General features: G+C 37.7%; 1 protein-coding gene across 3 annotated transcripts in view; it reads left to right on the forward strand.

The window, feature by feature from the left end:
• Window positions 1–16,453, forward strand: part of hykk.2 (hydroxylysine kinase, tandem duplicate 2) — a 185,294-nt gene extending 168,841 nt beyond the window's left edge. The window contains exons 1-5 of one of the 3 annotated variants that reach the window (XM_062423833.1): window positions 12,006–12,054; window positions 12,536–12,841; window positions 13,610–13,752; window positions 14,155–14,335; window positions 14,621–16,453. In XM_062423833.1, the coding sequence (XP_062279817.1) occupies window positions 12,538–12,841; window positions 13,610–13,752; window positions 14,155–14,335; window positions 14,621–15,063 (1,071 nt within the window). In that variant the 5' untranslated portion in view covers window positions 12,006–12,054; window positions 12,536–12,537 and the 3' untranslated portion in view covers window positions 15,064–16,453. Of the gene's footprint in view, window positions 1–12,005; window positions 12,055–12,532; window positions 12,842–13,609; window positions 13,753–14,154; window positions 14,336–14,620 lie in introns of those variants that run through there. The other 2 variants (XM_062423834.1, XM_062423836.1) reach the window with 2 other exon arrangements.
• Window positions 16,454–27,775: the final 11,322 nt, after the last annotated feature.

Raw genomic sequence — 27,775 nt, forward strand, 5'->3', positions numbered from 1 at the left:
CAACTTTTTTTCTCATTCTTTACTCTATATGTCAACTTCTCAAATACATCCTGCATGTTTGAGCTGAAAGCCAAACCAAAGTATGAGTGGACAATGCAAAACCGTAGCAACAAAGGCTTTGAAATGGTCAGCCATTTACTGTATATGCCTGCATAACAAGGTAGAAAAACCATCACAAATTAAGCATTCAGAGTGTATTGAAGCCTGGGGTTTTGGAACTTGAAGCATGTTTAGCAAAGATATCCAATCATAGCATAATAAAGCATATGTTACCTTTAAATTGGCAACTTACATCATCATTATTAGTAATAATTACCATTAGTAATTAATAAGTACCATTAGTAAGTGTATGGACACAAAGAACACAACATGCACAAAGTCTTTTTTGGTGTGTGCCAGCATTTGTAATTTGAACATTGGTATTCGAAGGACTTCCATCTCTATCAATCATTGAACCACAGTGGGAGCCTTGCAGCGTTCAGCCCGAGTTTTAACTATGCAGGTAACGTGAGGCATGTAGCAAAAAGAGTGATTTGTGCATATTTCTCAAATGACACCACCCACCTAGAGGCTTGTTATGCCCTGTTTAGGGTGGTTGAGGCACAATATGCGATCAACTTGTTTTTCCAAAGTTTCAAGTTCAAGCCATGGAGAGCGATTGTTCATATATGAACTGAATTAAATGTGGGATTATTAGCAGAAAGTATATCATAGACACAATGTTTTTGCGTTACAGGAATTTCGGGCACCATACTATGGGTACATTTATACACAGAATTCAGACTATCATATAATCAGTGCTGGCAAAGTCATCAAAACAAGAAAACTAAATGGAATCACCTTTACAAAACCACAATTACAGAAACTTACCTCTTTTACTGACAATAACAGGAAACAAAACAACAATTTCAACAATAACTGGCAGCCTACCCTCACACCAAGTAACACCATCAGCATAGCACATTTAACTCACAAGTCACAAAATAGACAATGGATAAAAAAAATGCCTGGTGGGTAGGTGAGACAGATGGGTTCTGCTCCACAGGATCAGTATGTCAACTTGACTTACATCTATAGGCTGATGTCACTCAGGATGAGCAGGTCGCTTGCCCCTGCAGGATCAATCACCACCTCAGCCAGGCTCCTACACACCTGTCACACCTTAGGCCATTTCCATCCAGCTCAAGCTGATCCAAGACCAAGAGTGTGGTTCTACAGTACAGCCACATTCACTACTCTAGTGATAAAGTGTATGACTGTGCAGGAATCTCTGTTAACTTCCAGGATCATCTCAATACAGATGCATTTTCCTTTCCTCTGCATGTTTTTGAAAAATACAAGTATCATGTGACCCCACTATAAATGTTTCTCTGATCTTTGTAGAGGCACGAAATCAACTCTGCTCATAAGAAACAATGAGGGACACAATCTTTCCCAAATCTCTAGAGTTTGTTATGTTGGTAGTTTAAAAAGACTGTTCATATATTAAATCATCAGTTTTAACCCCTATCCTGGCAGTCGTGTAACATGATCCTTGTTGGCTCCTGGAAAATATTCATACGTTAACAGTGTCTGTTTCACAGCTGCCATAATAGACACATGTTGCTCATGGGATATTTGCTCAAATCATGAGCAGGGGAGAGCAGATAGTTGGGATGAGTGGACAAGCTAAATGCCATGTCATAAATATGAGCAGGATGGCAGGTGGAGGCTTTTTATGCATTTTACTTGTGTTTTTTTACGTGTTTTCTCATTTTCACTGGGACCAGGGCAGATGTTTCAGTGTTAAACCTGCATTAATGGATTTTTTTGGCCACTTTGGGTCACCTTTCAGCTGTAAACAACACTGACATATTACTGTACCTTCTCTAAGGCTCTTACAGTTAATATTTATTACTGCGGTTTTTATTGAACTACATTGCAGTTTTCATTATTATTGTTACTACTACACATGTTTAATTCAACTTTAGGTGAAATTCTCTATGTATGGAAAATGGCTCCAGTGTTTCCACTGCATTAAGGTGGTGGCACTTACCTAAACTGATCAACTCACTACTACATAGTTTCCTGGAGAACAATAATGTCCTTCAGCCACAGTAGTCCGGCTTTAGACCATTCACAGTACAATAATTGCTGCAACTACTGTTTTATACAACATTATTGACTCACTCAACAGTAGAGTGGTCTCACCGGTAGAGTTCAAACTGTTCTTGTCAATGGTTGTTGTCATGTCCCCAGACTTTTGATATATGTGTCCCCCATGCGTCAACTTGGATGGATAACTTCCTGTGGCATTGGAAATGTTTGAAGTTTTGCTTGGGACAGAGGCAGCTCATTAACTGAAAGCTGTGCCTCTTGTAAATGACACTGTAAGGGGGAGATTTGAAGAACTCTTGGTCGACATTCAGTCAAAGCTACTGGAAATATTGCGTTCCTGTCAGTAATTTGGTGTTCAGATGGACAAATCAACAGGTATTGCCAATATGGCTCAGTTGATTGTTTTGGCTCACTATCCATGAGAAGGGAATATTTTGGAGGACTTTCTCTTCTGCAAGGAAGTGCCTGCAGAAAAACAATTGATTATAAAATTGAGTTCACATGCAATTTGAATAAAAATGACCCACTGTTTAAAAAAATATAAAAATATAAGTGGTATTAACGTGATTCAAATTGAAAAGTGTCTGTTTATCACTATGAAACAGGTCTGAATCATTTAGGTTGAAATATTTTAGACTACAAATAGTTCCAATGGCATCTAAGAGTACAAATGGTAGTATGCATATGCTTAATTGATGTTACCTTTATGAAGGGGTCCTCCCTCCAATGTAGGGGTCCCTGATCCCAAAACGTTTGAGAACCCTTGACTTAAGGGTCTAAGTTTTTTTGGCATTGTCACACTTGATTAGTGATGATATAGATCAAATTGTGTGCAATAAACCTTACTATATTATATTACAGAAAGTACCATATGTGTTCTGAGCCATTGTATTACACACTCTGAACCAAATCCAAATGCCATTTCTCAAAAAAATTCTACAGCTAACTTTTGAAATATGAAAATCATAATGACTTTAAAAATGGTCCCAGCAAATCTTATTAACATAATGTGCTCTCAGTTTTACAACTGAGAAAGAATAATGACACTTATAACTTAGTGTTAAGGGTATATGTAGTGTACTGTAGGTTTGCAGGGCTGAACATTTCTTATTTTCTGGCTGCCAGTGAGGCAGCAGTTTAAGGCTATGATGGCGCAAGAAAAGAGAGCAGACCCCTTTAAGCTTGGGGCTAAATTTATCAGACTGATGAGTAATTGTTTGTCCTGCCATAAACATCTATCTTCACTCATTGCCTTCCATTCATTATTTCATAGCATTCTCCAAAAGCAGTCTGTCTGTGTGAGTCATTTCTGCTGAACAACCAGACCAGATGGTTGCTCACAGCAAAGAAACTGGAAAATGAATTCTGAGAAACAAACTGGATCGACTATTCTGAAATGATATGTTGTTGGTCAAAAGTTGAACCTTTAATTGATCCCATTGAGACTAATTTCACACAAGCCCACTTATCTTTGCTCATTTGGCAAATCAAAACATGTTCAGACAGAAGAGTGTGTTGTGGTTTGTGGGGTTTGTGGAGTGGTAATTGCCAATAGAATCTTGACCTTAAAGCCCTCATCCACACAGAAATGTGTTGTTCTTCTTGTGCCTTCAATTGTATGTTTGAGCTTCACTTTTCAGAATGACATATGGTTAGAGTCAAGGCCGTAGCCAGGATTTTTCAAATACCGAGGTCAAAATTAAGACCGTGACTTATAGAAGTGTGCTGTAATCCATGATGTATTTAAAACGCTTTCTTGCTGTGCATTTCTCAGTCATGGTCACTCTTGTGGTCCAGTTCTTTCTCATCACTTCCAATTTTGCAACTTCAATAAACTCCTATTTCAGTATTCTACAACTTCCATGGTTGTATATTTATAAAAATTATAAGTGCATTATATTATTTTCTTTGTTTGTTCTTAAAATGTGGAATGGAGCACGGCCTGCTGGGAAAGGGAGAAAAGGGCTCATCCAATGAATGAACAGTTTGCAAAATCGGGTCAAGTCCAATTCACAAAAGTAGACAACATATATCTGGTGATTTTCAAGTGGCAGTTCAACATCTACTGCAGCGAATATTTTTTCTGGAAGTGAGCACTATATAACTGCGACTTAAAAATCTCTAGTAATATGCTGTGTATATTTGTGAATTTGTGAAGAATCTGCTGACGGAAGCGCAACACAGCTGGAGCTGTTCGGTAAGGAAAACAGTTAAATTGGAAACAAGTTGGGACATAACACCAGGGCCGGTGGATTTCAAGACCTCACTCCACCGCTGGCTATAGCCGACTACTTTCGTTTTTACATGGCAGCGGTATCTGCAAGTACGTGTCACGTGACGGTCCGTTGATGCAAGGATAATTGTCTCGTCGGCTATTTTCACTTCACAATGAAACAAAACTTCAAGAAAAAAATACAGAGGACATGACCTCGGTGTCCTCAATGGTAGCTACGGCCATGGTTAGAGTTTGGCACTAGAAGGCTGTATTCACATTTATCTGCTGAATGTGGAAAGTTTCTTTGTGCTGAAATCTTAAAATCTGAGCATTAACCTATGGGCATGATTTGTGACATCACAACAATTCAGTGTAACAAGTGCACACTGCATCTTGAGTCCAGTAGTTAAACTTCTAAAATATTTGCATATTCATAGATTCTGCATTTTTCAACAAGGGAAAAGTAGTAGGGAGTGTGAGGGTGCTGATTATTTAAATGTTTTTGTGGAAAACCATATAAGACCACAAATGATGAGTCAAAGCAAAGTCAAACATCAAACTTCAAACATTTCTAGAGGTTATACCCTTATATACTTATACTTTATGATGCTACTTAAAGAAAATGTGGTCGTCACGTCTTCAAAAACACTTTCTGCCATTGTCTTCTCTGTATTACCATCCCTGCATCATTATGACACTGGGCATTATAGTGTCATTATGTACTTTATTTCTCTTGCTTATCAAGTAAAATTACCCCTTCGTGACTAATACTGATTGCACATTGTTGTTATTGAAATATGCATTCATAAGATTAAGCATGCAGTAGATTTGAGGCCAACATGTATGATATATTGTCCACAATGTATGTATGGGTTTACAGAATGTCAAAAGATGTTTGGTCCTTCTGTAAATTAATTTCTGAGCCTAAAAGGTCAGGATTGATCTTGTCTAATTAATTAATTAATCTGATTAATCCATTAGTCTAATTAATAAATCAAGGATATTGATGCTGGCCACTGTTTACTTTGTTTTATTATGTATTGACATAAATGTAGACAAATGTAAATGTCCTTGGGGTTTTTTTCATAAAAGGAGTGCAGTATTTTATTTTATTTTCCCTTTGAATCCTGAAGACCTTTACTTCATAGTAATTTGTAAGGGACCCCACAATCCACACTTGGTTCTTGTTATTTAGTTTTAATTGATTTGATATACCAAAGTCCTCTTGGCTTCTGCTGAGGTCTGCTTTATGGTTTTGATGGTTGAAAAGAAAGAAATTACAAGAATTATGAATGGTAATTAATATTCTCAGCATGAATACAAACTCTGAGCAGCACTTAAAGATATTGTTTCCCACAGACATAATTAAGCCATGTTGACACAATGGTAGCGCATCCTTTTGCACGCAATGTTTTATTTAGTTAAATTTCATTGAAGTCCTAAAAAATTAACAGTATGCTTTTTATTGGAATTTAGTATTTGCTTCCACTTGATGGGTTAGATGGGAGAAGACAAAGAGAAGGACGTCTGTGGCTGACCTTGTAATGGTGTAAATATACCCTGTATTCAAAAATATGTGTGCAGAAGCTCAAAATTTGTCCAAACATAAATAGACAACAGCGCTTTTCCCATTTCCATGACAAACAGTACAAGTCCATGGCACATAACCTTTGAAAAAGAGTATTTCCTACAACCCCAAATAATATATTATAATTATATATAATGGCACCTTCATCAGTGATAGACAAATGAACAGGAGTTTTGCTTCAACCGAATGTCAAATGTTGTATAAAGAAGCTAAATATTAGGTCTGATAGTGGCAGTGTATTGATTTCAGAGGTTTAACTGCTGCTCTGCAGAGATTCTTGGTCGAGGTTGACCTTTATTAAGATGTGTAGCCTTTCAACTCAAACCCTCTGTAGCTCAGTTTGATGTCTTCAGAGAATTTACAGTGTAGTTATTCTTTAATGTGTGGCATTATAGCTTCCAAAGTAAAGTAACATCAGTTCAGTAATGGATGAAACTCCAAAACAGTGGATACAGTCTTTTTTTATCTCACTTTACTCCTTGCAATATGATGAATGCCATACATACATATTTCTTACATTTTATGAGACACATTAAAACTCATAGATAGATTAAATGCCTTATTAACATAGTTTGCAGCATATAAAGTAAACAAAAATAACCACAAAATAAGCCCAAAAACATTCACATCACTGCATTATTAAAGTTGGCATTCTTGGAAACGATGCATACATAACATACACACAACCATGACTTTTTTTAAATACATGCATTAACATATGATAAAAGTATACACTTGGTTTATAACAGTAATCATTAATGTCATTACATACTGTAGTTACATGAGTGTATACTATTGCTGCTCTCTGTGCTGTATAAAACAATCCCTGCTATAGACGTTTGCACATACAATTCTGTATCACAGTGCAAGCAAAATACTCTACCAGTTAATTTTATTTTTTAGTTTCTTTCTTTTTTTCTTTCTTTGTATTTTCTTTGTTTATTTGATAGGGACAATTCCCATTAATTGACAGACAAGATGTTGTAAATAAGCCAGAGTTAGCTGTGTGTGCAAATTGTTGTCTCTAGCCACTTCTTAAGAACGCAACAATATATGATGGGGTACATGTCAGTGGATGACACATGCAAGCTAGTGCCCAGACCAGGACAATGCATACCCATCAGCCAGACAGTACGGCACAGCTATGGTTACATATTACACATTACACACAGAACAAGCAAACAAACAAACAAAAACAAACAAATAAACAAACAAAAAACCCAACAATTGATAAAATTAGTACAATGCAGATTTCATACATAGTGAAAAGTATCCACATGTACATACAGCTTTGGAAAGTGCTGTGCCATGAATTGGGGGGTTGACTACATATGATCACAAGTTTGGCGTGCCTCAAGCCATATTTTGAGTTAATACTTAAATAGTTAGTAGTAGTAGATAGTTGTTACTCTCCCTTAACTCAATGGGTAAACTATTCCAGTAAATGGTGGCTCTGACTGAAAAATTCAAAACTACTGTCAGAGCATGCATCACTCTCTGGAAATCCAGAAAGTAATGTTGTTCCACCGGAGGCTGCTCAGATTGCACATCACCACAGATGAGATCTTAATTTATATTCCATGGGGGAATGAGAGTCAGTGAGCCACCTGCTATGCAGCATATCTTTCACATAACGATTACAGTGCTATATAAGATCTAGATGCCCAAATTATGCATTTCTGTGTTGAAGATCTGTGGGGAGTACAATGAAACCTTTAAAACCTTACTTTTCTCTCCAAATCTTTCTCAAACTGCATGTAAGGCTATGACAGTATTACTGTTGCAAGCCTGTAAGCCTGGCAACCAAATTTTAGTTTTTACCTCAATCCCACCAAGTCAACAGGCTTGTGGTGAATTATAGACAATACAGTATGTAATTTGTTTTGCCCGTTTATTTACTGACTTTAGCAAAATAAATCGTAGTGGAACCTGGTTAAAAAAAGGCAAAATAAAATTCACAATACTTCACTGATCACCTCTTGTAAATAATTACTTATATAAGATTAAAATCTTCACACATTACTAAAGTATTTGACTTACTTCCCTAAAATCCAACTCAAACAACTTTCATTCATTCATTTGCGAACACATTTTCAAGCACATTTTTAATATAAACGTGAAGTTTCTAAAATCAGCTTGGAGACAATACATATTTAACATGTTGGACATGAAACAAAAGTGTAGTGACGTATTGTATTTACAAATGTGACGCTGTGTCTGATCCACAGGTGTGTGGCGTAGAAGTGGCTCCTCCATGTGTTTCTTTGTGGTTATTACCATAATGATGAAATTAATAATTAAAAGTTATAACTGTTAGAACAAGATCAAACATAATATTTTGCCAGTTTTGTCAGTTCTGTCCTCATTAACATAACTATGAAGGAATCATAAATACTACCTGGAATCATCCTGATGTCTCCATCACTTACTTTAAGTAACCTAAAAATGACACAGAAGGTTCATGGTGTGAAAATCAAAACCATTACATACTTAAAACTTGCAATTCAGAGCCTGCCTTATGTGGATGTTTATTGGTTTCTGCCTTGAGTAATTCAGAACCCAGATGTGGCAGATATGGCTGCAAATTGCCCATCTCTACCCTTTGACTCTGTATATATATCAGGGATCCAACTATATATTAGGCCTTTGACACCTGACTGACAGTAGATTTCGAACCTGGAAGTTTTTCCAATTAGCTCATCTTTTTATATAGATTTGGCATTTGGCGTTTTCCACTTAAGTTTTAGGTTTTGTCGCACAGTCTTGTAAATATACAACCTTTTGTAAGGACTAGCTGTATGTTTATGCTTCCTCTTGAGGACAGTACTCAACAGGAAGCATACTTTACATACAACATTACTTTTCTTGTAAATATTATACAATTACATGCTATTTAAAAAACACTATTTTGTGGTAAAAACACAACCTATATACTCCTTTGGCTCTGTGTGTGGCTCTCTCAGCACCCCCCCTTTTTTACGAAAAAAAAGGGGGTTAGGGTAGTTTTAAAGTGGTAAATAAATATCAGGTAGTTCACAGAAATGAAAAACACACCCAGGTGGTCAAGTGGAAGAAGGCTGGATAAACTGAAGATACTAGTTATGATAGGAAGTCTCCATCTCTGGATACCAGACATACAATAACAAAAGCAGCTCCGGCATTGGTTGACCATTTGACGTTTTTCATTCGCCTCTCCTGTCGGTGCTTGTGGAATGCTTTGTGACAGGTGGTCTTAGATGACTGCCAACGCCTTCGTGACCACTGAACCTCAGGCTCCAGCTGGGCAGGCAGTCAGCACCATGTGGGAGCTGTGATAAGAAAATGAAGATCACTGAAATGTGTTCGACATTAATGCACACCCACTCCCAGACTGATGCAAACATCTGCCGTAGTTGCAAAACATCCCCATTCAGCTCACAAGATGGACGTACACAAAATACAATATTTGTATCCCTTGTGCTATAGGATCACGAATAAGTGGATAATCCATTTTGTAATAAGCTGCTGACTAAGCAACAATGTTTGCAAATGCACACTACTGTAACTGTGTGATAAGCTTACAGCAGCAGTCTGTCTACTGAGACTGAACTCTCCAGAGAAACAGGCCTGTTTTAATTTAATTTAGTTTAAAATGACCTATGTTTACATTCAATGCCATGCAGAAAGTACTAGCAGTGCTATTTACCATGCTAAACATGAAAGAACATTCCTTCTCTGTACATTAGTATCACGTATCTATAATTAAAGCTGTACTGATTCATATTTTTATATTAACAATGCCTGACAATGACTATATGTAGGTTGCTTGTATTGATGAACCCACAATGAATTATCACTTATCTTTTCAACATTACTGTTTTGGCTCACTCTTACTGCTCTTATCAGTGCAGTTTCCAGGCACAGCAGGCAGCTGTTTACAGCAGAAAAGCTCTGATAAACCCTCTGTATGCTACCTGCCCAGCATCAAATGGCAGACAGACAAAGGCAGTGATTAGCTGCTGAATATTATGACACATTTAGCACCTTAAGAGCCAGATATTTCAAATTAATACTAAAATTGCTCCAAGAGGGAGTTCCTGGAAGATAAACTGGTCAAAAGACACAAATAAAAAATGGGACCAATCTCATGACCTATTGGAAGTGACGTGGATGTGTGAGGTTAAGTGGAAATGTTGCAGTTTGGTTGGCATGCCTTTACAAACTCTTTTTTTGTGACAAGAACCTGCAACTTTTCCTGTGTGAACAACCCAAATCAAATTTTATTTGGAGGATGCTTCCAGTAGTCATTGTAAGGCAAGGCAAATCAACTTTATTTATATAGCGCATTTCAGCAGGGGCAATGTGCTTTACATGAAAAAAAATATTAAACAGTAAAAATTGGAAACAAGAAAACCCAATTATAATAACAAGAAAACAAAGTGCAGAAAAATAGAAAGAGAGAAAGAAAACAAAAAGCTAGACTAAAATAGAACATAAATATGAGAATTTGGCATAAAACAAAAATTTGCTTTAAAATTATTAAAAGAACATATAGTGCAAATGAAAGATAAAATTTAAAGTGGCAGAGGTAAGCTCTCCCCTCCTAGACACAGACATATTAAACACAATGTCCTGCTCCATTTTTGTTGTCGTCTGATTCCTCAAAAAGTTAAAGTTTTCAATCAGTTTTTAACTCGCTTGTGTGATGCTCCGCATTATTCGGATCCCTCATACCTGTGAAAAAATAAGTAGCCAACATGTTAATGACAAGACTAGGTGAGGTGAGGGGTTAACTCAAACTATTGCACCGTTGTGAGTAGCTGTCCCTGAGATGAGATATTTGGGGGAATAAACACAGAGGTTTGAAAGTGGTTCCACTGATCCATAGAAGGCCATTATGGACGAGGTGTGGTTTCTTGAGAGGTTTGATAATATACAGGATAAAAGATATCAACAATAGCAAGAGTTCTGAAAACGCCATTTGTAGGTTTTTGCGGGGCAACTTTGGTGAGACAAAAGTTAAAATAAGACTCAGCTGTAAAAAGATACAACTATTTGTTGTATCGCATAAGTAAATAAATTCCTGTTAGTCCTGTTACATCCAGAGTGACACTACAATACAGCATACTTAGTACTTTATCTTCTTTCAAAGTGTAGCAAACAGAGAATTTATATTGGTATACGCTAGTGTTTATAGATTAGTAAAGTGACTGTGGATGGAACTCAGTAATGTGGAACTAACAACAACTAATTTTGTCATTGCACATGCCATCCAAAGCTGGTATGGATAGTTACTGTCACGCAACACATCTCTCCAAGTTGTTTAAGTTAGTAACAAACAGTGTTGAGGAGTAACTAGTTACATGTAACAGCGTTATGTAATTTAAATACAAAATAAATGTAACTGTAATCCCAACAGTTACTGAGAAAAAATGTGTAATTAAATTACAGTAACTTATGAAAATGTTCATGATTACAAAGGGGGTTAAAGGGGGGGTCAGACAGGGTTTTTTTTGTTTTGTTTTGTTTTTATATTTAACATGTTACTGAATATATATATTGCTGTTTTTAATTCTTTGAATAATTAAAAATAAATAAATCATGACGTGGGCTTTAATGGTGTCACAGTACCAATTAAGCCCATGCCAGACTTTTGACTTTTTTCATAAAATATCTTTATTTTATATTAGAAAATCTACATTAACTAATGAATACATTTTCAAATGAGAGATACATTTTGTTTTATAAAAAAATGATCTCCCTTATAAATAATGTCAGTATCCATGAAAAATACCTGATTTTGGACTTTGGTGGGCTTAATGGGTACACTTTGGAAACCTGTTTCCAAAGTAACCTTTGCAACGTTGTGCAGCAGGCTGTAAACATGTTATGCAAGGTAAGAACTAACTTTACGCTAACTTATTAGATCTTGTTTTTGGTTTATTCTTCCAACTTCAAACCGTGGTGTATTAACACTGACAGATCATGTACCTCCGTTACACTGTGGCGTTCATATTTCCCGGTTTCCATGGGAACGCAGCCATCGAGGCTTCCGTCGTTCCATCGACGCGTCATACGGAAATGGGCGTGGTCATCGGATTTCACCTAAACTTGGAAAGCGACGGACAGGAAGTGTGGAAACACCGCGTACCCTGGTGTTACTGAAGAGCCTTAGGTAACGTTACGTCTTCTGATATATGTATAACGATGTCTTTTAGCATTAACCACTGTGACGGTTTTTTAATATTTACGGTTATTTCATGCATTTTATTGAATATAAAAGCAAAAAATGACGAACAGCTGGCTTCCCTGCCAAACTTAACTAATCACAATCCCAACAGGCAGTGTGTGCAGAAAAAGAACCACGTCATGTGTTGATTTTTTTGGGGTGTTTACACATGCTATATGGTCAATTGAATCACTATTACACTATAACAACAACAGTAACAACACAGACACGTGATGGATAACAGCGGAAAAATAGAAACATTCCTGAAGAAGCATGCAGATTTCTGCAATACCGTGTTTGACAGTTCAATCAAGTTAACAGCTGATTATACAGTATTATAGATAAAAATTATGCATTTGTTTTGTATATTATTGCATTATTGCAAAATCATTTGTCCCCCTGATGGCAAATTGTTTACGCTCAGCAGGCATGTCAATGAAGCACGCCAAGCCCAACTTCAGCCAGTCTCAGGTGTCTGAGATGGTGAAGAAACTCTTCAACCTGACTCCATCTGAAATCCGCTCGCTGCCCAGCTATGACGACCAGAACTTTTACGTGGCACCTGTCGAGGGTGGCGAGTATGTTCTGAAGATCATGAACTCTGAGGACAGCAAGAACCCCACTCTGATTGAGGTGCAGACCTATGCCATGTCATTCCTGCACCAGAATAGACTCCCTGCCCAAACAGCCGTGCCCACTACCACGGGACAACTCATGAGTCTGGAGGAAATAGGTAAGATACCACTTAGTCACACAGTTGAGGCTTCAGGGATGGTTTCATAACACTTCGCACGATAAGTTTCAGGTATAACAGGAGATTCTAGAAAAGTGAACAATGCTCAATTTAAATAATATGGCTGTTGATGGTCACATGACATATTTATGTTTATTGTGTATTTTAAGTTCAGGGTAAATAACATTGCTCCTATTTTCTGCTGTTGGATTTCACTTCACATATTCCTTCCACATTCCTATATGGTTCTATAGTGATACTCATTAATCGTAAAGGGGAAAATTCATATGTTTATCTGTTGAGATACCACCAGCCTCTCAAGATCTAAATCATGAGTGCTTCAGGATTTACCAGCTTCAATTTACAACACATTTGACAGTGATAAAGCTATAGGATACCAGGTGTTATACATGGTACGTGTCTGTGAGTATGTGTGTACATGCTGTATAGTTTGAACTGGCCCTGGGCTATTGCAGAAAGCTCATAAAGATAAGTGTAGGGCTACGCTTTGGGAACTTGACCAGTGGAGGAAGTAAGCTAACACACTGTGCCTCAAGGCAAAAAAAAAGTGAAAATAAAAAATTGCAGTTTCAGCCTATTTCATTGTAGCAGATCCTCGTAGTTTCATTTCCTTAGTAATATTAATACTGTCACACTCCTGTATTGACTAGTGTGCCCTTGTGCAAGGCCAGCATACAGGTCATATTTTATGAGGGCTATGACAGAGTGAAATATCTGTAAAACTAATCCTGTCTTTACCTTTGGCAGATTGTGGCTATGGCTGTCAGAAGTACCTGGTGCGGCTGTTGACTTATTTGCCTGGAACCACTATTTCCAAGGTTCCTCTTTCACCACAGTTACTTTATGAAACTGGCAAAACTGCTGCCAGAATGGACAAAATCTTACAAAAGGTATAATAGTATCACCACTGTGAAACACTTAGATCATTTACATTGTTTAGAATAAGTCATAAAAATATATCTTGCAGCAGAGTAACAGGGTTATTTCCATTATTTGATTGTTCCTCGCTCCTCAATCCTCAGTTGGCCTGAAAATTGTTCTTCATTGGGAGTAGCTACAATATGAGTAAATGACACTAGTGGGGGAAAAGTGGATGCAATTGAGCAAATTGGAATCTACCTTTAGTGAAATATATGAGGTCCTATTAGCCACACTATACACTTGCATGAATATGATTGGATGTTATCAACCACACAGCTGTGAATGAGTCAGTGATTGTGAAGTCTGAATGAAGCAGGTGATGCAGTTCAGAGAAGTGCCTGATCTAACTTCATGCTTATTTTTCTTTCTAGATGGAACATCCTCATCTTAGTGTGCTGCAGAGGGAAGAGTTCAAGTGGAGTCTGTCATATGTTCCCATCCTGGAAACGTACCTCAGTGTGTTAGATGGAGACCCTCTCCAGGAGGTTGTGAAGTCGGTCATTCATCAGTACAAGACCTCTGTGGTCCCCAAATATTCTATTTTTCGCAAGTGTAAGTTATATTACCTCCCTATAGTTTTGACTTGCTTTACGATCTGTTTTTTATTACATTGTCATTGAATTAAATGTTTCTTTCTATGAAAGGTGAGTGTTCTATTTTGATACATACATATTTAAACACACTTTAGTACTCACCTCCCTTGACACAGCAGGGACCTTGTTCAAGGGCTACTCATTGGCAGCTTGTTACATGTCAGTGGAGACTGGATGTCACTCAATACATAAGTGATAATGTACTAAGTGCAACATTTTGTATTTTATTTATCTTTCTCCTAAGGCATTAACCATGGGGACTTCAATGACCTCAATGTGCTTGTGCAACCTGATGAGAGTGACGGCTACAAGATTTCTGGCATCCTTGACTTTGGGGACATGAGCAGTGGCTACTACATCCACGAGCTAGCCATCACCATCATGTACATGATGAATGAGCACCCTTGTCCACTTGAGGTGGGTGGACCTATCATAGCAGGCTGGGAAAGTATCTTTCCCCTCAGTGAGGCAGAGAAAGATTGCCTCTATGTATTGGTGCTGTGCCGCTTCTGCCAGTCGTTGGTTTTTGCCCGTTATTCTGTGACCTTGCAACCCGAAAATGCAGAATATCTGATGATTTCATCCAAGAAGGGCATCCATGTTCTCCATCAACTCTGGGAGTTAGGAAAGGAGCATGTGGAAAGAGTGTGGTTCCAGAGTGCTGCCCAAGTCAGTGACAGAAAGTGAGAAATATGTGACGAAAGCTATTTTCATATTTCTCCAAGGATCACCAGTTAAAAGCAGTAGATTGTTTTCATAGTTGAAAGTTTGAGTAATACGTTTTTCTCAAGTATGCAAGAGGAAGAACTAATACTAGTATGGTACATATGGTAATGGTTACTCACCGAGTCAGACAGCATTTAGGTAATGGTGCAGTACAGTGTGTAACTTCATAAGTGACTCATAACATATAATGAAGAGTCACTGATTTCTGGCAGCTGTAACTGACCAGTCATTATACTGTATCATGTTTAGTCATGTTTAATAAGTGCCTTAAGTCATCAGGGTCTGTAATCTTTAACTACTGAACTAAGGTACTATCTCTAGTGTAAACATTGGACATTCATTTTATTATAAGTTTGACAATAATTGCCATAATTGTCTCTATTTATACAGTAGATATAGACAAATCAACATATGATATAATTTAGTCTCTAGAACAATATACTGCATGTGACCTTTCCTCTAATGTGTTTAGTAATACAGTTTATGAGGTGCAAAATTCTCTAAGCAATAATGGAAGTGCAATCACCACATCAGTTTATACTGTGCAGCACAACACTGTGCATTTTACCAGCATATGTTCAAAACTAATTTAATATGAATTTTCCCTTCATCATTGCTTAAACCACAGCAATTGAGGCTGCCAAGGCTAATGAATGGTTTAAATATTTAGTTGCCCAGGAGAAATGCAGATTTCTTCTGCAGCTAATGAAACTTTGAAAATGCAAACACTAGTTTGAACATGTATTTATTCATAGGATTATCACTATGTTTCTTTACAGTGTGGTGCACAAGTGGTGCAGTGGTCAAAGTTCCTGTCCACAACCACAGTGACGCAGAGTTTGATTCCCTGTAGCTGTACCAATGAACACAATTTTCTGTGTTTGAGGTTAACTTCCCATGCTGGACCAAGCCCTGATGCCATGTGTCTAAGTGGCTTAGGTTACACACTACCTGTGCACCAACAAAAACCATCAATAAGCTGTGCATCCTGACAATAAAACGTCCCTTTTTACTGTGTATTTGTGATGGTAATGAATCAAGAGGGATAAGAGGAACTGGGATACAATGCAATCTTCTTCATTGTGGTTCTCGTTCCTTGACGAAGTGAATTGTATCTGATTTGCCAAGCAAAAAAAACAACTCTCAGGTCACATGTTAACTAACTCGCAATAAGTTACAGGCATAATTTAACAATCCGACTACATGGATTGTTGCTCATACAGGTCCTGGGTGCCATATGATGTTTCTGTAGGAAATGTATCTCAACTTTTTCTGTTTGATTGTGACCAGATGTAAACAGGTTAAACATTTTATACTGTTTCAATTACCTCAATAAATAAACAAAAAACAATGTGTAAGAGTCTGGTGCATGTTACAACAAGGCCCCCAAAACTCCACTGGCCTGTAAATCAGAGTAATGGTGACTTAATGGTGGCAAAATATTTGTCACATGTATCATTCAGGTTATTAGGTGAAACTTTTAGAGAAGATTTTACCTCAAGTTTGGTTTATTTTCTCTTTCCAGTGTCTTATTTTTCTGTTTCTATATAATAAATTCTAACTAATGTTGGTATTGAATTTTAAAAATACACTTTTGCAGATGAACTCAGTCCAACCATAGAAGCGTGCAGCCACCAACCTGTTGTAATACTGGAGCACAGTAAAGGATTACATTTTACAACTTCATATTATAAATATTAAATTAAAATATGTAGAGGAAAAACATGAGCAAAGTGATGCCATGTTGTGTCTAAGTGATCAATTTTACTTTCAACATTGTAATTCATAACTCCCAGGTCCTGTTTTGCGGAATATACTCACATGCTACTATCTTAACCTGTTCTACACCTCTGTGGTTGCCCAGTAAATAATTAATTTCATTGATCTTTTACCTGCATTGTAAAAAAAAAAGAAGAAAAGGCCTTTTGATGGCCAAACTTGTAAAACATGAATGTATCGTTAATGCTTAACTTACTGCATGTCTATTATATAACACTAACACAAGCTGATTTCAAAAAGGCTATTATTAGTTGAATATTAACTGTAGTCCTCAAAAAGCTGCCCGCCTTCATTCTGTTATGTTTCAGAACCACTTTAGATACTAAAAAGTGTACTGATTTGTGGAAGAAAGGATTTCACGGCTGTTTGTTATTTCTAATTGTATAACTTAGAGCCTTTAGGGGAAAGCAGTACCAGTAGTAACATGTAAAAGTGTGTGGAATATAATAAGGCTGCTATCATGTTGCAGTTATGTACCTGATACAGTATTCGGCAACTTCAAGGTATTCAGTAGCATTAAATATTAGTGCATTGCCACATCAAACTTCTGTTTATGTTGTTAAAATGAACAGTGAAAAATGGTTTTATTTTCACCAACAGAAATGTCCCAGAAAATGAATATGACAAAGCTGTTATCAAGGGTTGCACAAATCCATCATATTCCAAAGAAAAAACCCACCGATCTAACTCAAAGTGGTTTAAACAATTCAGCAAAACTGTAAACAAATACAGAAATCTGTCGAAGCTCCAGATGCTGACATAGTTTTCTTCTCAACACATACCTGCTTAGTCACATTAAAACAAGGAGCATTGCCATAAACTAAAATGAATAGACAGCACTACACTACTGATTTACTTTAAACATATAAAGAAACAGTTGTTGACTGAACTTAATTTGAACACAATGTACAAAGCTGGCATACTTCCTCGTTTGTGGATGTGGTATACACTTTAAAATGCACACGTAGAGAAAACTGTTTCTGCGTCTAACTGATGGAATAGTCCCCTGATGAAAATCAAAGTCTTTGATTCAATATTCAGTATTAGTGTAAAAAAAAACGTACATACTTACAAAACATAAGAGCAATAACACTAAAAAACAACATAATAGTCATCGTCAACATAGCTGAGTGACACTTGGCAAATGTAACCTGAACAATAACTCACTTGCCTCTGTATCTATATATACAGAGCTTTGTAAAAGTTAAATAGGGACCATTTAAGAACAGGCTGGAAATAAAGCTACTAATGTTAGCTAGCCCAGTTCACTTAACATTCAGCGGTTCATAAGAAATTTCAAAATAAACTCTTGGTTATTAAGCTCACATTCACTGAGTCTGTCTGTCAAATTGTCAGGTTTTATCATATTTTATGAGAGTGGCCAGCTTTCACAAAAGGGCAGCAATATTAAACCTCAACACTTTTCTATGGCATTGTGCACACAAGTCCCCGACTGACACAGACCATTGATACAATTAGAATAAAGAAATAAAAACAAGGATATAATCATCTGAGTGACAGAAAAAAAAGTCCTGAGTGACAGAAAAAAAGAGTGGTGCAGGCACCAAACATACTCCCAATTGAAATACATTTATTTGAAAGCCATGCTGAGTGTCAAAAAGAAAGAAAGAAAACAAGAAGTTTGTGATCATGAAAACAAACCAATAGCTTAAACTCCATAACTACTTCACAAATTACAGTGAGACTGGGTTGAATACACTGCTTCTGCATCTCCATGGACGCACACTACCAGCTGAATTATCTGTTGGTATAAAAGACAAGGCCCATGCACTGATGGCTCAGGGACATTCAAGGAAACAGAAAGGTAATAAAAAGGGTATTCAGCCTTCGGGACTTCCTGACAGAAGGAGCTAGGCAGGCAGGCTTGTCAAGGCTGCTCACCAGTAAGGTCACAAATGATTAGTTATAAGGTCAGTCAGCCTTGTTGCTGGAGCCATAGTTTGACAAAGCTTGAGGGAGGGTTGAGGAACGTGCTGCCAGAAAGCCCTCACAGCTCACTATCATCCACATAGAGTACATTCTTATATTCCCTGTGACACTTGCCATTTTATCTCAACAACTTTTGGATGAAAGAGGCCTATGACATATGCGAAGCAAAGTCATAGATTTTATTTAAAGGACAGGTTACTTTCCCTCCACAGAAACTGACATCTATGTTGTCATTTGAGAATGCATGCAATAACTAGCTGTTGTGAACAATGAGATATTTAGCATTCATGATGAACGACGTTGCTTACAGTATGCCATATTAGGTCATCAGTGATAACAGCTTGACAAAACTGTGGGTGTGTGCACTATTCTATGTTTAACCCCTCTGGAAAAAAATAAGCTAATTTTACCACTGATGAAAACTGGAGCAAACGACAGTCCCCTCATCCAGGGCATTTATTTAATTAAACCAACATCACATGCTCTGCCTGGTGTGAATAATTCAAGAGAAGGTCAGGGCTAATGTCTGTAATTAAACAGGATTACATGAATCACCTATGTTAATTGCAAGTGCTAAATCATACTATACAGAGGTATGAAGCATTACTGAAAATGTCAGTATGCGTGTATCCACCCTACCTTGTTAGACTGTAGACATGTTGCTCAGAACTACTGTGTGAGGTTGCTGACCTACCTGCCTGGAAAAACCATCACAGAATCTCCAGTCACAAAGTCGTTGCCAAAATAATTTCTTTAGCAGATGGATGATGCAACAAACTCTGTCTCATTGGTTTTCCATATTCATAATTCTGTGTTACAGCTGAACAATGGATATTTATCTATTGTTACATATAAGCAAGTATACAGCATACACCCACTTACCTGGACATCAATACACCTCTATTTTTATATGAACATGACAGCAATGTGAGAGGGGCCTATTGTAGTGATGAACAGACTATAATTCCCCTAAGGGCTGCAGTGCTTTGGCATTTTTATTTAATTGTTTTCGCTTTACAACCTGCAACTGTTTTGTTTCATTCGGTACTCAAGCCCATTTACAGCTGTTTTCAGTAACAAAAACAAAACAAAAAAACCCCTAATAAAGCCACTGTGTGCTACCTGCCTAGCACCAGACAGCACATAAAAGATATATAGTATTGAAAACATTTTTTATTTTTTCAGCTGGTTTTTCAAAACCTTGATGTCCTTCAAAAAGAAGATGAACTCTAAAGCTTATTCAAGATTCTTCTCCTGGAGAACTAAGTATTAGTGATAGACGGAGATCCCCATACAGCCTAAAATCAGCTGTTTCCGTAAAGATAATGCAAACAGCAAATTTGCTGCAAGTAGCAAGATTCTGCTCGTTTTGATGAATAATGTGTCTGTGAAACTGTGCATTCAAATTCAGCCCAGTATACCTAGGTATACCTTCATATTGGATGCCTGACAAGTGACGCCCAATGCCAACATGAAGTGACAATGCAGGAAGAAGTGGGGCTTTTATACAGATAGGTGTAGAGCAAAGGTGTGAAGGTGATGATGGATGGGTGTCTAGCAAAACTTTGTGTCCTGTGATAGACCTAGGCTACAACTAATGTTTGCCTTATTTAAACCATAACCATCTACTGGATGTGTAAGTAAGTGACTGTTTTTCTAACAAGTTATGCCATACAAATCTAAAAGTATTGCAAAATTATATGGGCTACAGTATGGGCCAAATCCACAAAAAGATTGCACAGCCTTAAGCCTGTGTAAATGTTACAATAATATGTGACATTTACTGGATGTGTGATTCACAAAGCGCCCTGTCTCTCTCTCTCTCTCTCTCTCTCTCTCTCTCTCTCTCTCTCTCTCTCTCTCTCTCTCTCTTGAATTGAATTGAATTGAATTGAATTGAATTGAATTGAATTGAATTGAATTGAATTGATATTAAGGGTGAAATCTACAATCAGACATACAGGGGATCAAGTGGGGCTGTGGGTTTTTCTCTGATTTAAAAATAAAAATAACAGTACTGACTGAGATCAGGATTCATCCACATAGTAAGGGACTGCTTTATTACAAACAATTCACCATACAAACCTGACATTTGCGTGTAACAGCAGACCTGTAGGTGTGTTGTAAAACACATATTCTGACAGATCCAGTGTTTGAAGTTTCTGCTGCTGTGCCGCGTGCCTAAATGCACACAACCTCTTTCTCAGTTTGAAGACCCACACAGTTGCCATGTGACGCTGCAGTCAGCTGTGACACACAGCCAGCTGTGGGCAACAAACACAACATTAGTAGGCTACTGATGTTTCTTTGAAATCCTGGATGCATTCAGTGACACCTGAACAATGCATTTCAGACCTGCCTGAGTCACATTAAAAGCTGTATTTTGACACTTGACATTTTCAGTAGGTCATGTTATAGATGCAAAATACAAGAGAAGTAAAAGGCTCAAAACACACGAAAGGTGATTTGTGATTGTGGAGAGCATCCTGTTAAAGATGCAGTTAGAGGCTTTTGTGCTATCTGCATTTTTTATTATGTTTTCTCTGTGCTGAAATGTTGAGAAAAAGCCTGAAGCATTCGAAACAGCTCTGCTTACTCAACTAGATGCAAAACAAGGGCAAATTGCACTCAGCTGCAAAACTTTTGTGCAAAATCTCTTGCATATAGGACCTTAAAACAGGGTAGATTGTGAGTACAAATGCTGCGCAATTCACAGTGCTATTAGCAGGTACAATCAATGCTTTGTGGATTTGGATTTGTGTTTTGTGTTATGTGTACAGATTGTTTCTGCTGTGTCCAAGTGGCCAGACAAAAATCAATATGGTTGGCTTGACCAAGTGTTTTAGTTGCTTAACCATAACCTTATCTGAACCATAGTTTATTTGCTAAAACCATGATCTTACCGTAACCACACTACAATTGTCATGTGCAGATACTGAAAGATATATATATATATATGTATTTAAAAAACAAACATTTAAGAATATTAGCAGAATTGTCCAATATCAATATGTCTGATAGGTGTGGTGTGGTGATAGGTGTGGCTAACTTCACCTGCCCTTTATAAGTTAGGTTATATTAATAAGTGTATAGATTCAGTTTGATTGTCTAGTGTAAATCCAACAGAGATCACCCACACTGAATTCCTTTGAATCTGCTTTAGTGCAGCATGACTTTCTGTGGAGCTGTTACCATTAGCTGTGTGGAGGTCATTAGAAACCAGACAGCTGGAACTTACAGACAAGTGTTTCTGTCTTTCACTGGAATAATACATGTTAACTTAAATTACCAGGACATCATTGTCACACCTGATGACAATGGGCATCATAAGGTGTCAGGCTTCCTGGACTTTTCTGTGCTCATGAATAGCTGCTATGTGTTTGAAGTGGCAATAGAAATCATGTACTTGATGCTGAAGCACCCCAGTCTTTTGGATGTAGGTAGAGCAGTGTTAGCAGGCTGGGAGGGCATTATGGTAATCAGTGAAGATGAAAGGGATTCCTTTTTCTTGCTGGTGCTTGGTACGTTTTGCCAGTCTTTAGTTTGTGGATGGTACAATGTCAAAAAATATCCAGACAACAAGAAATATCTACTGACTACAGCCAAATGTGGGATGTGGCTTCTTGGCAAACTGGGGGACCTTGACAAGAAGAAATGAAAATAAATGGTTCCATGATGCCAGCACATACTTAGGCAAATTATAAAGAACTGTTGATCAAAGGATGAGCATATAAAAGAACTAAGATTTACAGTACATTGACAGGCAATGTTTGGATTGCAACTTTTTAAAATGTTCAGCGTCCACTAGATGGAGACATCATCCCACTCATCCCACATCCTGTATAATAGGCCTCTTGAGTTGTGAATCAGTCATTCACACACACATTCAGGCTAAAAAAACTTCTAATCCTAAAAATCTGATTGAGACAACTATAATATGTATGTTTCTCTGACAGTCCTGAGAGGTGCGGAAGGACCTCTTATATTGAGTGGACACTTTCTGGAGAATAGGAATTTCTCCAGAAAATGTGTAGTTCATTGCAAACTAAAAACATAAATATTGTAGTGTGAGTGAGAAGATGTTAACTGCGCCTCTTTTGTAAAATTAGGACTATATAAATGAAGAAACTACCGTGAATTTGACAAGATCCGGCTCTGAATTTAATGCCAGTCCAATTATCCTTAGTAACCCAGATGATCAGATAAAACAACTTAACCCTAACCCTAAAAATGGACAAAGTGGCAGTGACAGTATTTCGATGTGCTGTTGTTCTCAAAACACCTCAGTCAGAGCCTCAACTCTCTCAGCACCAACACACTTCACACTACACACTACTGCACACACACACACACACACACACACACACACACACACACACACACACACACACACACACACACACACACACACACACACACACACACACACACACACACACACACACCTCGTCTACCTTTCTACAATTCAACCTCCCACCTCAAAGGCACCATCTGCCCCCGCTGCAGCTCTCAATATGTACCTCCAGTCATGCAGAAAACTGTCTGTGAATGTCTGCCTGTGTGCATGTTTGTCCACCGTCTGTCTCACTGTAGTTCACCAGCATAGCGAGCCCAAAGCGGCCTATATGTGAACCGTTGCACAGTATCCCTTCTAAGCCACATCCACTCCTCGCTCTCTTCCTCTGTCTCTCGCTTGCCTTTTTCTCTTTCTGTCTTTGTAATACTTTAAATCCATGTTCCACAAATTATAGCTGAAATGGAAATGGCAACACTCAAAGGACTTAGCTTAATACACCAACCCCTCTTATCAGTGCCATTAATCCTCTTGGCATTTCAAAACAGAGCGCTGGGTCTACACTGCACCTTTTTTAAAATACAGCAGATAAATTTAATTTACACTCCATCTGCAGGCTTTTAAAGTCAGAATTTACTGTTTCAAAAAATACATACTTTACCCATTGTTGGGCCTCGTGAATTACTATTAATTTCCTTTATTTTATATGTGATATATGTAAATATTCTTAGCTCTTTACAGTCCAGGTGTGGTGCAAAAACATTGTGAGAGAAAACAAAACACAAGCAAAGGACACCAGGTAGCATGATCACCTACTGTTTGTGTCAGCTAAATGTCTAAACTGTAATTGAACAGCAGCAGAAAGACCTCCAGTTAAAAAGAAACAATTTATTTATATTATTAATAGAAAGGCATAATTAAAAAAAAAAAAAAAGAATATCATAGACAAATTGAGGCAAACAACTCCCAGGGCACTAATTTGAGAAGATTTATTAATGGAAATTATATTCATTGGATTACTAACTAAATAATTCATTTATTCATGCAATATTATAAAAAAATGTTGACATTTAAGCCACTTTAAGATTTTGTAGCACAGTGTTTCTAAACAAAGCTGCTTCTACTCTTGCTGACGGAGGAGAGAGCATATTTTACTTCCCTCTCTCCAGCAGTGTTGTGGGTTTGATCTGTCAACTTTCCAATCATAAGTCAGCTTCTCCTACATCGAGCTCAGTGTTACTGATTTCCATTAAAGTCTATTTCTGTGACTGCGGTTGGGCTCCTCAGGGTAACTTTGTCAGATGATTGTAGACTTTTAAACCATGAATGTTATTATAAATGCTATTAGAGTGAAATATAGTACCAACTCAACTTCCACACCTCACGAAATGCATTAATAACCCAAATGAAGTTGGAATTTATGGCATAATCCTTGCATCAAAAGCTCACCATTCATGATAATGAATAAAATAGATAAGTCCCTTTAGCTCACTTCCATTGTGTGTCTTTGTTTTACAAAAAACAACTGGTAGTCTCTGTCTTTACTAGGGATTCAACAAATGAACAGCTCTTAGCCATCTGGCTAACGCCTTTGCTCCTGCCAAACCGACCTGTTAGGACTAATTCACTTCATGGATCCCTCACAGACGTTTGTGTGATGCATAGTAGCTTTACTCCTGGATGATCTATAGTGGCGAAGATGTCAGAGTTTGAAACAAAGCTAATAGCTCTCTCGTTGTTAACAAAGATGTTTCTCATTTCTTATGTTCACTGACAGTTTGGCAACGTTCTTAACTAACATTTTTTACACAAAAAACATGTCCATTACTTGATTATATTGGGCAGTTTTGCATGCGGTTAACATTTATCAAGAGGTTTTGCTCACAAAGATGTCATTATCTTCAACAAGGGAGACTGAATTATAAAAGTTATTTTCTTTATCTTCTCAATTTTAAGAAATGCTTTATTTTCTCTCAACTCAGTGGCAGCATTTGTATTCACAAGAAAGCTCACTTCAAGGATGAAGTAACCTCTAAAGTGTAGCAACTGTCTAACAGAGGCATAATCACAACAGTATCCAACCACTAAAATCATACAAAAACAAAAGGGATGATTCTCACAATTGAGAGTAAAGCTGACTAGGAGACAGAGGCTTCAATTAGTAAGCTGCTGTGGTAGCTCAGTGGCTTCTCAGGTCTTATCGGTTTGTTTCAGAGTCTGGGCTTTGCAGTCGGATGCCTGCCGCAGTCTTCTATCATAAACTTTTCCCCATCAGACCTACAAAACTCACCACTGGGAGAGCAAAAAAAAGCTGTCTGCATAAATTCATAAAAACCTTCGCACATTATCACATGTTGCTTTTCAGTGGACGTCTCAACTTTCGCTGTAACAAGCGTCATGCTGGCCTATCTACATGGAACAGGTGGGAAGCACAACGGCCTCATAGAGCTCCAGCATTAGGGAGCTGCTTAGGGAAGGGTGGCTAATCGATTGGACAGACTGGATTTACTGAGTTGACAGAGTCACAGGGTGACTGCGGAGGCAAAGAAGGAGCTCTGTGTTTGTGTGTGTGGTTGAGAAAGGTGTCTGAATCTACAGAAAAACTGACTACCTGAATTAGTAAAACAAGGTAGTTCTGAAACCAGTAGAGCTTTTGTAAGTATTAAGTATAGTCATTTTTAGATGTAATGATGAATCGATAAAAAATTCCTTTAAGACCTGTTACCAATGGTGACAAAAATATAGTTTATCCATATCATATTATTCATAAATATTCCTCCTTTATATGGACATTGAGTGCATTTTTACTTGGAAATAACTAGAATTAAAATAATGGACCAGACCTATTGAGAAATATTACCTTATCATTGTGAGGGAGCTATTCTTATTGTTGTCTACCATTGTCCAATAACATCAGGGAAATCTTTTGTCTCATAGTGTCTGCATACAAGGCTGGCACACAAAAAGGTTCAATAATGAAACTTAAAAAAAAAAAATTAAATCGGTAATAAGTGATACTTTATGGACTTTTCAAAACTTTTTCTACCCTGATTCACAGTCGCGACACTGTCTGACTTGATGGTGCTGTGATCCTGATCCGCCCACACAGCAAATATATAGATGAACTCAGAGTATAAAAATGTACACTATGTCTGACACTTTAAGATAGTTTCAGACACCCCCACATGCCCCACAGCCATAAAGTGGACACATAACTCTTAGTCAACTCTTGCCAATTCTAAAAGTCACGAACAATTTAGTAAATACTGTAGCAATGCAAGATTTGCTGAACGTGTACTCAAACACATTGTATTAGTACAAACAAATTGACATTTCTGATAATATTATTGACCTGGATGTGATAACAAAAGATCTGCAAAAAGGTTGAAAGGACAATCTGCATTCCCTGATTCTCTGAGGGTTGTCATTTGAAAGAAACAAACAGTTCATTGAAAGAGATGGACAACCTCAAGAACAAAGGCTTGCAGTTTAAATGTTGTCCTTGATAAGTACTGCAAAGCTGCTAACTGTACAAACGTATTTGTTGTTGGTTTCTGTCAGTCTCTGCAGGCTCAACAATGTCTACAATTATGGTAAAGTGCAGATACTGTACATGGAAGGCAATATAAAGCTTACAGCTGTTACCTGTATGGTTTTACATTTCTAATATGCAGCTGGAAAGGGTAAAGCTGCTCACTACAGTATAATACCTGCAGTAACACTTGTTAGTGTAATTAGCATACCCCATACAGTTATTTCCCCAGTATCTGTCACAGTACTAGAAAAGGTACAAAGTCATTCATTTTTTATACAGTATGACAGGTTGCTCACAAACTAATTGGATTACAGGCAACATATTTGCAGTCTTCAAATTGTAAGGTTCTCAAACATTCTTATGGAGCGACTTAATCTAAATTACATTTTTGCTGACCTCCAGTAGTTTAACAACTCACCTTGCTGAAGTGAGATAGAAGTGTACTGCACACATCACTGTTCGATGCAACAGAGGGTATTTTCCACCGGTCAATGCACAATATCTTAGATGTAGCTACATTTCAGGGATCTCTCTTACAAATGCAATTTCCGACTAGGTTGGATAGAGGGACAACTGTCTTGATTCTATTCATTCTCTCTCATTTACCGTCTTTTTCCCTTATTCCTTGGTAAGAGGTGAATAGTATTAAGGGCAGGGTAGAGACAAGCTACACTGAAGACAAATGATCGCTTTAAGAGGTTGCTTAAACTCCCCTCCATGAACTGCTAATTTTTTCTCTGTCTGACACTGACATCATGCACAGCACATCTCAAGTTAAGAGACACACTCAGCTCGGAGTGCCAAGGGCAGTGACCCAGAACCCAACGTGTCCAAAATGCAAAGAAAATTGTGAGATTGGAGGAGATACATGTCTGCCACAAACAAGGGCAAAAATAGGGCGGGAAAAGGTGGGAGAGTGAAAGATGGATGCACCATCCTGTACCCTCCAGAATTTCAGGTCATTAACCAGCATGTCTCAAGCGGTTTTAGACAGACTATGTAGGAGGAGAGAGGCCCTTTCATCATTTCTGCTTATACTGAAATTCTGGGGCAGAGGGGGAGAGACAGAGCCGCCCATGCATTTGTAGAGCTCTACTGCAGGTCACAGGAAGTTG

The sequence above is a fragment of the Scomber scombrus genome, chromosome 8 (assembly GCF_963691925.1).
Source record: "Scomber scombrus chromosome 8, fScoSco1.1, whole genome shotgun sequence".
Lineage (NCBI taxonomy): Eukaryota > Metazoa > Chordata > Actinopteri > Scombriformes > Scombridae > Scomber > Scomber scombrus.